Source organism: Vollenhovia emeryi, unplaced genomic scaffold, assembly GCF_000949405.1.
Source record: "Vollenhovia emeryi isolate VEMERY1.0 unplaced genomic scaffold, V.emery_V1.0 DF939237.1, whole genome shotgun sequence".
In the NCBI taxonomy this organism is placed as follows: domain Eukaryota; kingdom Metazoa; phylum Arthropoda; class Insecta; order Hymenoptera; family Formicidae; genus Vollenhovia; species Vollenhovia emeryi.
The window spans coordinates 81,498-95,454 of record NW_011967129.1 but is presented as its reverse complement, the minus strand read 5'-3'; the positions used below and the strand labels follow the sequence as shown (position 1 = coordinate 95,454).

The following is a 13,957-nucleotide window of genomic DNA, read 5'->3' as shown; positions in this document are numbered from 1 at the left end:
AAAAATCGAAATTTCGTAAAATCTCTACGTACAGCATTAAAAAATATTGTTGTTAATAGGAACATTCTTTGGTTTTTTTTCTAGGAGCCACGTACAGAGCGGAATTTGACATGCCGTCTAACGGTGTTTCTCCAAAGGAATGTATTTTGGCGCCACCTACAAGAGATTATTTGTAACTTTTTCAGTTTGTAATTACAGATTAAAGTTACATTAATGAATGACTAAAACCGATTTTGTTTCTGGGCACTCTTTGTATGCAAAAAAAATTCATGAAAAACGCCTCCGAAATCGCAGTCAAAGGTGGTATCCTGCCTTAACCAATGTTTGGTCCATGCTCTCTCACCTAAGACGCGAACACTTTAATAACAACGGTAATTGTACCTTCTAGACACCGAAGAGAAAAGTTCGCTACCGTGGCTGATCATGATTTGCTAAAACTATTTTGCTGCCACAACTGTAAATTTCTAAACCGCAGCGAACGGTTTGCTGTCGCGACTAAATATTAGCTGTCCATATCTCACAGCTGAAATTTAGTTACCACGCGCAGTTTTTAGCTACGATAGCTACATTTTTTCCCCGTGTAGTTAATTCAAATTAATTAGTACTTTTGCTGTCGATGATTCATAAGATGAAAAGTTTATAAATTTAACTGCGCAGCATATCACTTTTACGTAACGCGAGTGCTTTCAGATGTTTCGCAGGATCTCAAATCCAAATTTCCGGCAGTCTGTCGCCTTGAACGTCTAATCTTTAAATTAGTTACGAAACCGTTTTTCTGGTCGGCAAACCGGTAAATCTCGTTATTAATTCGTACGGGAACAACGTCACGTCCCACGTGACGCCGGCCGTACCGAAGCACCGCGCGGACCTTTCTAAGAGGTCGATTAGAAATTAATAGAGACGCCGGCGTCCGATCTCTAGCAAGAAAGGATGACACGTGTAATCCATTATATATTAATTTCGGTATCAAATTTCGATCGTAAGACCTCCCGAAAAACAGGACGATCATTAATAATTACATATTGCACGATTTTAATACGATTAGCGCGCGGTTATTACGAATTCTCTTATTGAAAATTTATTCTTTACCTCATAACTAAATAAAGCTTTTGCAATTATCGAGCTAATTATCAAGCATTAATCATATTAAAACCCAGTAATTATCGCAGTAATCGTATTAAAATCGCGCAATATATACTTATCAACTTACCATTAACATATAATCATTCTGTTTTTCTCCTCCACGGTCATATAATCGATATGTAACGCGGATTACACGTGCCGTTCTCTCGTTAGGCTGCGATTAATGATCGTACACAGTCGAATAAATCTCGATTCTATTGGGGGGTCGTAATCAGTTTAGCGTAGGCACGTGAGTATCATCCCGGTATACATAAGTTCCATCGAAATGCCGCACTGCTTTGACATTTGCCAAAGATCGTTCGCGTATGATGCGGTTGTAACTTTGGGAAGTGCAAGACGGCGCGAGTTAACTGTTTATTAATATTATAGACGCTTGTCTCGCAGGGATATTTACCTTGGGCGGAAAGCATGATGTAATCGCGCCGCAAACGTTTCCGGACACGTAGAAAGTGGATCGTCCGGTCGACGCGCGATATATATTCGCCTACTTCGATTTATAATATTACGTGTACATCCGCTTTTATGTAACAGTGAGTAATTCTTGTGTGTCATTTGCCTTTCGCAAGTTTTTATTTCTCCCTCTCTCTGTATCTCTCTCTCTCTCTCTCATTATTTACTTAGGGGTCTTTTCAACAATCACCTTTAACATTTTACAGGAAATTCGAGTTAAAGACGTCACGTAACGTTGCAGCAAAATGTTGCAGCAATGACTTTTTGATATCATTACGACGTTGTTCTCGCGCGATGTGTATTTTTGCAACAGTCATTTGCGGCTTCTTTTTATTTTATCTTTCCCGAAACGACGGCCCGTTTACATTTCGGCCTTTCGCGATTTGCGATTCGGGAGCCGCGGCTGCGACGCCGCTGGTGGTGCGAGGAATCGTCCGTCACGTCCCGGTGAAAACGTCGCGGCGCGGCGTGGCGTGGCGAAACGTTAAAGGTCAAAGGCGCTTACCTTGCCGAGCTCCTCCTCGTGTGGCGTTTCCACCCCGTGGAGCGGCACGCGTTCCCCGGTGAAGCTGTTTGTGTGTGTCAACGGCCGTTTCACGCCGCTGATGTGCGACATGGCGGCGGGACCTCTTTGCACGCGGTCCTTCTTTTTCGCCGCCCGTGCGTCCACGCTGCCCGTTGCGGCGACCGCATCCTCGATTCGCAAAGACGGCAAATCCAGTTCCTGCTGCTTGTCTGCGGGCAAGAGACGCGAAACGTGGATAAACTTGGCTTAAGTGAGCGGCATTGACACGAGCGGTGAAAGGCAGCGAATTTCTATCGCGATAAATAATATAATACATTGGATCGAAGCGCGTAGGCAGATACTGAATACAAATAGGTTGCATTATTTAAATGTTACATGTACATTATTTAAATATTACATATACAAAGTTATGATGCATTGTCGTGTATGTAATTTAGTGGATCGAAAGAAATTGTATCGCGTCCGTCGCTGCTCCGTGCGATCGTACTTTTCACACTTGAACGCATTACATGACAATGCACTTGCGTTGCGTCTTTGATTATTGACGTCCGCTTATCAGTAATACGGTGTTTGTAATCAGATCGAGCGATAAGTTCGCGTCGCACGTTTTATATCTCGTTTTATAACGCGACAACGTTTCAAGAGTCATCGATTCGGTCCGACGTGACAGCAAGGTTACGCATTTTGAACAGTTTTTGTCTCGCGAGGGCGCGCCCTTTCAATTTCCTCTCACGCCGCCACGCTGCAATTTTCAAAAAGAAGATTTTCCGCCCGTTGTCGACTTTCGATAATCCGATTTCGATCGGAGCGAGGCTCGTTAGGAAACTACGTAACGAAGTCAGCGCGTCATAAACGAATTTTGCTGAGAAGCGCGAAACAAAGTTACTCTATTAAAGGCCCATCCAGGTGGGGACGATTTTCGACGTGCAACGTCGGGACAGGAAATTATAACATTTTTGTATATCCTTTGCGGGACGCCGGCGAATATACAAAGGACTCGAGTGCGATTCCTCGTCGATTGTGAAACCTTGCGCGACCAGGACCGACCGCTCGTCCGGACAAAGCGCGACCAGGACGAATGGTCGCGGCGATACCGGCTACAGTCTCTCAAGGGCTTTTAATGCGTAAGAGCGCTCGTTTTTATCGCGCCCATAAACTTGCTTCCGGCGGTGACCTCGTTAGGCGCAGTCTCGCGAACTTCTTTCCATTCCTTTTCTCGGGTATACGCGAAAACGCAGTCTCCTTCCGGGACGGGGAGCGGGGACCGATGCACGTCATTTCCCCCGCGCGAACTTATAATTTGCGTCGCTTTATTCCCATTGTGATGATTTCGACAAGGAAGAGAGCTCAACTTACCGAGGAAGGTGCTGCAGATGTATTCCGAGATCTGATTCCCAGACTTGGACGATTCCGAGAAATGCGACAGCTCCTTGTTCAGCATTCTCTTGAACTGTAACGAGAAGATAAAAGCGAACCGTTAGGAGAGCGATTGAGGAAAGCAATCGTAGATGCGGCATCTCGCTTGTGTTCTACGAATCGATAAATTGTCGCGGTACAGTAATTATATTCATAAATGAGCTCGCAATAAAATCATTTTCCGCGCGGTTGGAAAAATTTGTGTTTTCTTGTTAAAGAAAAAAATTGCAATTTTTGTGTTAAACGTTTAACACATTCGTGTGTTAATTTAACATATTGCTCTTGTGTTAATTGACCTCAAATGTCAAATTATTGAAATACTTGAAAAGAAATGTTAAAACAACGCAATGTGCACTTATTTTTTAATCTTACACAATGCATACGTTCTATATTATTAGTAACAGGATTTGTCTGTTGAACTTTACGGAATAAAATGTGAAAATTACATTTTTTAAAGTTCACTTTGTCATTAACAATATGTTAATTTTACACAAAATTTATTTTGAGATTTGCATTCATTTTATGTTAAAATATTAACAGAGTGTCAACATTTAACATATCCATATTATGTTAAATTTGTGTGGACCGTTCGGGACATGTCATATCTGTTCAATTTAACACAAATTTTCCAACTGCACGCCCTCAACTCAGACATCTTACACCTTCAAAGAATCTACGCGATTTGGTAGGCGCCGTGCAATTAAATTACCTGAGACGGGGCGGCGTCTATCGCCGTGTCTCTTCTACCAAACCGACTCCAGATATACATTTGCCAAGGCGGTAGGAAAAAAGCCATTTTCCTGGATTTACGATTTTCGTGGAAAAACGGATAACGGAGCTCGCGGGCGCCTAACGGGAGGCGCCGGGAAGCGGAAGAGGAACGAAGCGAGCAACCGCGCCAAAGGAGAAATCCGGATTACAAGTATCTGCGGAGAAAACCGATGAATCCTCTCTTCCACATGCCTCCCCTTATTCGCGCGCGTGATTCCCAACCCTTATCTCATCACGAATATTTACGCCATTCACTGTACGTGTCGAAACGTCGTCGCGGGGGACACGTGCACCGCGGGGCTCACCGCGGGGCAAACAAAGTCATTTGCGCTCTCCGCTCTTATCAGCCGCGCTATCGCCGCGTATCATCTTTGCACGGGCGTGCGGCGAACGTGCGCGTGCTCACCGGATCGGTAGACAAATGCAAATATATGTGTTTGCGCAAATATACGAGTATACTTGTCCGCGCGAGCCAGAGTGATGACCCCGCGGGGCGGATTATTGGATAATTCCGGGGAGTAAACGCGCGGATCGAGCCCTTTGCGGCCCGATACACTTCCGCGCGCGACCCTCGTTCCGTCGCTCTCGAGCGAGAAATTCGCGCGATTGCCGATTTCACAAAATCGCAAATCGCCGTCCCGGACGGTTCCCCGATTCTCACACCTCGCGTTCTATTTTGAACTTTACCGTTGAACTTTACCGTTTGACCCTCTTACAATGAAAATAGATAGACGCCTCGCATTTATCGGAATAACTAATATAATTACCGTGTGCCTGCAGCCTGCTTATTACATATATCGAAGACGGGGAGGAACGAGCGATAAGGACAAGATATGCATAGCGCCTGCATTTTGCCCTACCTTTTACCAAACTGCCCGCGGCAATTACGTCCCTCGTCTAACGTAGTTAAGTTTGACGCGCGATAATTTCCAGCATTTGATACCTTGAACAGTATCCCGAGATAACGTAAATACTAAGGGAAATAATGGAAAAATTGCCAATAGACGGGAACATAGAAGAGGCGTGTCAGACCGACTCCGAGACTCCTCCACGTAATCGCACTCCGATATTCATTCCTTCAATTTTACACGTAGTTTCACACCCGACAACACTCCCCGTGCCAATATTATAATGCTTTTTAGATAAGCCCGCTCGTTATCGAGCTCCTCGCGAATCGATACCAACGTTCTATCGTTTTGCTTATCGGCAGCGTTTCGGCGAAGCACTTGAGAAGACGAGTAGTTATTCGCAATTCGAAGGCGCGAGATGTTGTTTGCTCTCGTGAAATACCGGCGTGGCGTTTGTTACGATGCCTCTCCAAACGTGATCTGCTTCCACGGCGCAAGACACAGGTGCCATAAAGATAAGGGGGATCTCGAGAGGCTTAAGTGGCTCGATAGGAAGAAAACTTGAGCAAAATGTGAATGCTCGCGCGAATCTAGGCGAATAATAAAATCGGCGCGTCTCTACTGCCTCGTCCCCGTTTAAACGCGTCAGCTACGCGCACCGACGCACTTGACTCGGGTGCACAATAGGATCGTCTAAGTGCGACGAATACGGGGCGAAAATTAAGGCACGGTTTAACGGCGACGTGGCGTGCCGCTGTGCGTTATATCGCGAAACTAACAGCTCGCACAATCTCGTTTCGGGTAGTCACGTCGAGATTTCGCGAAGGAGCAAAAGCCGCCATAAATTCACCACTATTTGCAGACTATATATCTCCCTCGGCGATAATTTCTAGCACGTTATACTGTAACGAGACTCTCTCTCTCTCTCTCTCTTGCGCGCGCGCGTTCGTTTTGAAAGTAATGTAACGAAACATCTGTTACGCGGTTCGACCAAGTGCATTAACGAGAAATTAAGAAACAGCTGACGATTGCGCGGATATGTCAAACCTCCGTTTCCAGATTCTAAATCGGGCAAATCTGTAATTAAATCCCGCTTGTTTCACGCCAAAACAAGATTAATGCCATATTTCTACGTATTGACGAAAGCGATAATTTCCTTGTCATGACGTAACGTTAAAAAGTAACAGCCGTAACGTAGATAAATCATTGACGATAACATAATTACGTTCGATCAATCAAATTTGCTGTGTACACCTACTCGACGACGCCACGAGAAAGTGCCTCTGCTTTTCTTAAATCCCACATGATCAAGGTGGATTAACCGGATTAATGCGACGTCGCCGCGTCTATTTGCGAGTCACCTTTTTTTCCATAATTATCGCTGAACTTTCATTGAAATGTCGTAAAAGGTCAAGACTGCGTTGTCGCGCCTTGGCACTCGCGGCGCGCCGCAGTCTTTTTATTAATCGTACGTGGGAATCCAATCATTGTCTCGCGTGATTCATTTCCCACATTCGAAATCTCTTTACACGCTAATTGCATTTCTTACTAGCCCCGGTTTGCCAGCGGTTAGTCATCTGGACATCGGGGACTACAATTGTAATCCCCTGTTAGTCAGCGACACACAGCCCTTTCTCTCCTCCCCTCTCGTACAATCGCGAAACTTTCTCTCTCCTCTGCTCCATGCTCCTGTACACAAGGCCGGACGAAGACGAAACCTTTGCTATATTACTAAATGAGACGGCCATTTACTTCCCGAGGAATATTAATTATTAGTCCATCCAACGCGGACACGTCAAACGATCTTACATAAGAAACGCGTTTCAATACTTCCATCCGGGTGTTTGCGACTGTGAAACGCGAACGGACGTGGCCGTTCAGGATCACGGGGGTAACCACCTGACGTAATCGTGGGACAGTGTCTCCGAAATGATTATGAAATCCTTACGAAATCCCCGTGTAATCGTTTTGTCTTCATTTTCAACTTTCTTCACTTGTTCGACAATGAACATCAAACTTGGACATTTTGTCAGCTTGTTTTAAGTTTCCAAAAAATGTACTTCTTTTGGTGAACATCCAAATACCTATAATACAAAATTACTTCTCGCTAAGACCTAACCACGTGACCGAATACTACAATCTTAACTGAAATCACCTCTACAAGCAGATACTTGTTGGTAAAATAAGAAAGATATATTTTGAGGAAATCCAACAGCTCTTTGAGGTTCAACAACGTTACATATTTTTAAACGTGCATGCGAGGAAACGATTTGCAATTAGACGAGATTGTTTGTAACCAGATAAAATCGTGTAACTGGTGGGACAACATTTCAGCTCGTGGTTAACCCCCTTGGTTCGGATAGTCGCGGAGACACGCGCCTCGAGCACATCGTGTGCCCGCGCGCGACGAGGATAAAGCCACAAGCCGTCTGCACAATCTCGTTATTATGACGCGCGCGTGAGTCGGCATTAATTAAACTCGGCGGGATCGCTTGACCCCAGATACTCTTATCTGCCAATATCTCGAGTTTGGCGACCGTGTAATCTCGCCGCTTGTTCACTCGCGGACGATCACGTCCGCATGTACCGTGTCCGTTGAGCATCTCGGTTACGCGACTTTTCTCAAATCGTTCGAGCCTCCCGATCGAAGGGCGTCGCGCCGTGTTTACGGGGCGCGAAGATATCAGGCTCTTGGACAAAGCGGCTCAGGAGCGATTCTTGAGATATGACTCGATCGATCGATCGATCGATCTTCGCCGATGGATCTGTGTAGATAAGAGGAGCCACTGCGCCTCACTGCGCGATCGGATTCCGCGTCGAGCTACTGGTTAATCGTTCAATTTGCTAATCGAGATCCCATCGGCCCCGCTATCTGCGATAATATTAGCGTCTCGAGAGTTTTTCGTGAAAGATTCCTTTCGCAGAAAACCGTTTCGAGAGCGACGATAAGACTATTTCGAGGTACTGACCAGCTCGACAGCGTTGTTAAACAGAAAACACGCGAGACCGGCCGATCTATAATTGGACAATGAGTGTACCTGCTATCGCACGACGTGCGTCGTTCTCCGCGCGATTGTTCGATAATTTAGAAATCAGGTCGAATGATTCAGAGAGATGAAAATGCGTCGCCGGACGGTGTCGCTAGCCATCCGTTAATCTCCGCGGCATTCGTTAGTTGCGACAATGGCGAACGAGTGTCCTCGTGCGATCGATCGTCTTTCGAAATCGCGGCGCTTTTATTTGCCCGATTTACAATGGCATGGCAGATGGCTGCTTCGCGACGAGGTGAGATCTAACGAGGATTCGTGTTGATAAAGTCGGATATCATAGGTACACACTAGCATATTGCGTTTTCTCTTCTAATTGCTTCCTCGATTATATGCCCGGCTTAATTAGCCGACTTCCACGTTAACAACGGCTGTGATTCATTAAGACTGACGGACTGCGTGAAATTAGCGCCTAGATAATTGCGAGTTATCAATTGGATTCTTCCCGGAATCCATTTCAATCCATCGATAAACGCGACGTTTCCATCGAGAAGTAGATCTGCCGAAGTTGCATTGGCAAATTTTAAAGCCGACCCGAGATTTTATCACATCTTTTCACGGTACGCTGTCTCACAACTTCCTGCACGCCTTTTCTTATCCGCGCCGTCTCACGTGTTACGAGTGAAAACGCCAAGCTGCCTCTGTCCCGCATTTCCGGAATGAACCGAGACGTACGCGTCGGACCTGATCCCCCGGGAGAAGTCAACATCCGCCGGGATACGTCAGCCCGATTAAACCGAGATTCAAGCATAATCCTCAAATTACCTGCACCGCCATGATGCTGGCCAAGGCAGTGAGATCCGCCAGGGTCCTCAGGTAATTGAAATACCTAGCGGACTCGTCCATCTTGCCTGTTTCCACCTCGCCGCTCGTCATTTGTACCATGGCACCGGCTGCGGCTGCGGCCTGACCGCACAGCTCACCCTCGAAAGAGTCTACTTGGCCCGAGGACAACCCCGAACGGAAAAGTCCTCCCGGGTTTTCCACGTGGCGGGAGACGCGATTGTCCAACTTCCCGATCGCGGGGGGGGGGGGAAGGGGGGACGCGAAGCGACCCTCCTCGTGTCTCGAAGACCCTCCTCCTTCCTCGCGAGGTAGGGATTATGCACGTGTCGCGAATTATCGGCGAACTGCTCCAGTTCCGGGTTGCCGGAGGCGCGAGTTCGATGACCGACGATTCGGAGCGTGACGGAGCCGGGAGTCGTCACGGGCGGGCACTTTCTCAACGTGATTCACCGACCAAGTTCACCACTCACTCGTGGAAGCGCCTCGCGAGCGGCACCGCGGCTGCTGGCCGAACCGAGCCGCCCGACTGCTAAACGTGGTCTACGTGCCTGAATCGCGACGGCCAGGCCTTTTATCTCGGCGGCGGCTGGTCGGCTATCTCTCTGTCCCTGTCATTCGTTTCGCTTCTCCCCTTCCTTTTCACGCCTCACGCGTGCCGACGTCTCTGTCTGTCTCTCTTCTTCCCCCCCTCTCTCTCTCTTTCTCTCTCTCTATCTCTCTCTCTTCGCTCCACTTCGGCCTGAGGGGAGAGACGCGCGACGGGGACTGTGAAACGGAATGCATGGAGCGAACTGATGCGTGCACAAGTGCGATACCACACGCTCGTGTTGCTCCCGGTATTTATCTCACACGCGAACGGATGTAAATTCTACAAAGGCTCTAACGGCTTGTCGCGACAATAGTCGAAGTTAATTGTGCTCTATCGTTTTTCATTGCCCCCTTTTTTAGATTGTAATCTTATCTCTGACGCAGAGCGAGAAAATTTATTCAGCTAGAGTTATCTGGAGCTTTGAACTAGGCTGACTGGTGCAACACAGAGTTTGACACCTTTGAAATCCCGACAACGGCGAAGATTTCTGAGTCAGTCACGAGGTTTTCGTGGACTTCAGAAGGACGATCCGACATTGGTACACTCATTAATATTTCTTCTGTTATGCGTGTCTTGAAAGGCTGATCCCGTTTCGATGAAATGTACCATTTTCTTCGAAAACGCTCTGATTCAGCAATTGGAAAAACATCGTTCATCTAAAGTCTGTGTACTGCGAAGAGGATGTAACACACGCACACAGAGGACCTCGCATATATTCCACGCGTGGTCTTTCAAAGACTTCCCTCATTACTGGGAAACGCCTCGGTGATGCGCAGATCGCAAAGAGGAGCTAGTTTCACTGAAGTAATAATCTAATTCGACTAATTCACATCCTGTTGCAATAATCCCTTGTTACAGGGAGAAGACAGTCAAATACGGTTCCACATAAGCAGCTCAAGCAAGCTATCAATAGTACACGCGCCGCGGCTGACACGCGCCAATTGATACGTGCCAAATTCGTGAAGTCACGAGACGACAACGCAGCTCGTTTAACGTCTCATTAAGTCACCGCGCTTAAATTGACGGCGAGAAAAAGAAGCCCAGGGATCGCGCGAACTTGTGCGTTCATTCAAATGCATTTCGTGTCACTTTGGACAGCCTTCGGACACTCGCTCCGCTTCTCGGAGATCGCTAGCAACGAGTCCAATGATAAATTTGGACATACGACGTATCCGAAGCGGGGAACGCGACCCGCCGCTTTATCTAAGAACCTGTCGTCTGTATTTCAACAGATCAAGTTTTACTCAGAAGAGAACTACGCGTCGCGATCCGTTCTGTCCTGCCGTTTGACGTCGCTCGACTCTAAGGTTACAGCTTGAAAAATATTTCCCCGTGGAAAAAAACTGAAGAAAAAAAAACCTATTTTAAAAACGGAGAATATCTCTCGTTTCTCGCATTTCAAATAACCGGGTTCTCCTTGTTTCGCGGCGTTCTTTTATTTCGGCCCGTGCCGACGTCGACGTTCGATTAATGGAAATTAATAGCGAAATAAACGAAAAAAAAAGAAGAAAATACCAGTAACGAACTTCGCGTATGACAATCGCTGACGACGTTTGCGAAATTCGTTTAAAAAAAGTACGACGTGTTTCGCTGTGCATGAGTTGCGCCGGTAATTACTAATTAGTTCAAAACTACGAGGGAATACGTGACACGAGACGTGTATACGTCATTGGATGGACCGTCGGATTCAAGGACTACCGCCTTCGTCATGTTATCCAATTTTGCTGTGCGTTTGTTAGCCGAGTTCGTCACGGCGCAATAAAGTCTAACTTTTCGCGCCGATCCAAAATTTCTCGCGTGTGTTTGTCAACTTACGCCATCGGCGACGACAAAACTACATTCATTGTGCATGAATAAGCAGGGTTATATACGTAGAGCGATTAAAAGGTGTCGTTAAATATGCCACGTCATCCTTTGTTTCGCGACTGAGGTTCACCCGGTGACGAATACTTAATTAGACTATCGTAAAAGGGGGAATGTATAACTTTTTTTGCGTGAACTTGAACGCTCCGGCACGTTGCAGCACGGTACATTTTCATGTGTACTGTAATGAGATGTCGCGATGTACGCGCGCACATTTATATTTGGTAATGCTATCAATTAAAAAGATATATATTTATCCACTTATCATTATATGTGGAAGTCGTTATCTTTCGCGCAGCAGTAATACGTAACGTGCTAAAATATACATAGATATCCGTATTACGCTTTTATCACGAATGCGCGCGTTTCTCGGATATACACGATGCCGCAGAGTTTGTTTGAAGTACTCGCGAAAGAGTTCGGGAAAGGCCGGAAGAACGTCATAGCTCGCATATAGAGATGAATCTAGGTTCCGGTCAGACGCTGGCGCTTTATCACTCGATTGTCTCTAGAATTGCAAGGCTCGTGGACAAAAGAGTCTATGACGAAGACCTTTTCTTTTACGTCAGAGTTACATTTATTTCAAGCGTATGAATTGTGAAACGTAATACATGAAATGTAATACAAATTAATTTCTCTCGATTTAGTCGAGTCCAGGAATAAGTTCGATTTTTTATACACACGGAAAGCTGAGTTTCTTACCTAAAATATCTCGTAAAACGCGAAACGGAGAGAGAAAAAGCTTTCAGGAAACCAACCAAATATCTACTTATCAAGATGAATCTAGAGATGAATCTAGGTCCGGTCAGACGCTGCCGTTCGATTGTCTCTAGAATTACAAGGTTCGTGGGCAAAAGAGTCTACGACGAAGATCTTTTCTTTTACGCCAAAGTTACATTTATCTCAAGCGATGAATTGTGAAATGTAATACATAAAGTGTAATACAAATAAATTTACTAAATGACGCTAACTGGCAAATTCTAATTGAAGAAATTTATTGCGAAAAATATTACCTCAGCCAGGGTTTGAACCTAGACTTTCCTACACGTAGGCGGGCGTCTCAGTGTAGGGACGTCCAGGTTCAAACCCTGGCCGAGGTAAATGTTTGTCGCAATAAATTTGTCAGTTAGCGTCGTTTAGCAATTTTTCTACACTGGTTAATCATGTACTGGCGTCAAAGAATTCTTTACAGACGAATTTCTTTCGATTTAGTCGAGTCCAGGAATAAGTTCGATTTTTTTAAACACACGAAAAGCTGAATTTCTTAGCTAAATGTCTCGTAAAACGCGCAACGACGAGAGAAGAATGCACAGCTTTCAGAAAACCAACCAAATGTCTACCTATCAATATTGACTTATCAATATTGAATTGACATTTATTGCATTAAACTCTCTCTTTGCGCCGTGCCGGTTCTACTTCACTTTCGTACGTACTCGCGGTACGCCGAAGTAACGCGTAACAAAAATACAACACGAGAAAGTTGCCACACACCCCCTAGACTTTCCGGAATCGGAGCATACGTTCTTCCTCTCGTTCCTAGACCGAGGGAAAAATCCGGGAAAACGGCCTCAGCACGTATCTTAAGAAATAAACCTGGACTAATTACTTTCGCGGAAACGGGCAGCCGGCAGAAATGCGGCAGTCGTCTCTCAATGTGTATATTACAACGAACTCTGGGATGTTAAAAATAGAGTGCCTCGTCGGGGCACGCTCGCCCACTTGATGCGGAGTGACCGCGCGAAAGTGACAGTTTCGCAAGCGGCAATAATGCCGGCCGCATTATGCGCTCGTCCGCTCGCTCCGTGCCGCGACGCACGCACGCACGCACGCACGCATTCGCGGCGGCTTTAACGCGCAAACAAACAACGTGTCCTGTAGCTAGGCGAGAACGATCGATGCACCTAACGCCTCAGTGACGAAAAACATGAATGTCCCGCGAGAAGCGACCGTATTATCGATTGTTGCGCAGCCGATGCATGTGGGCCGTCAGAAATAGCCCAGTTCCTCCTTCTAACGGGTGGAAGAAGGTCACGGTAATGAACTATTTCACTTATTTTTACGCTCCTCGTCCTCATCCGGTTATCGCTGGAACCGCTCTATCGCCGATGTATTTTAACGCGAGTATCATTCGCGGGCTGAGACACGACCTAGAGGACGTCAATTTCTCGCGTTTCACTTCCAATAATCGGCACTTATCAGATTACTATCGCGGCGGCACACAATACGCGCAAGTCGCATGAATGGCACAATTATAGATCTCGATAGCACTTTTTTTACCTTGTAGCGCTATATATAATATATTTGCGCGATAGCTCTCGATTGATGTAATAATTGAGGCATATATATAAATCTAGATTAAATTGATATCACGTCAGCGCGGGATTGAAAAACAGTCGACTAAACAATCTTCAACTGTCCATGAGTCTCAATGCCGCGTATCTTATTGATAACAATATTTCTCTTGAAGCGGAGAACACACGAGACAGCGTCGTGCGAGATGAAAGCCGTACACGCAGTA

At 46.1% G+C, this 13,957-nt stretch overlaps 1 protein-coding gene across 1 annotated transcript in view; it reads right to left on the bottom strand.

Moving 5' to 3' along the window:
- The window catches only part of LOC105560212 (cAMP-specific 3',5'-cyclic phosphodiesterase), an 84,383-nt gene that overhangs the window by 5,689 nt on the left and 64,737 nt on the right, over positions 1–13,957 (bottom strand). Inside the window, exons 7-8 of the mRNA XM_012009111.1 lie at positions 3,476–3,569; positions 2,099–2,328 (exon numbers count right to left, since the gene is read on the bottom strand). Of these exons, the coding sequence (XP_011864501.1) occupies positions 2,099–2,328; positions 3,476–3,569 (324 nt within the window). The remainder of the gene's footprint in view (positions 1–2,098; positions 2,329–3,475; positions 3,570–13,957) is intronic.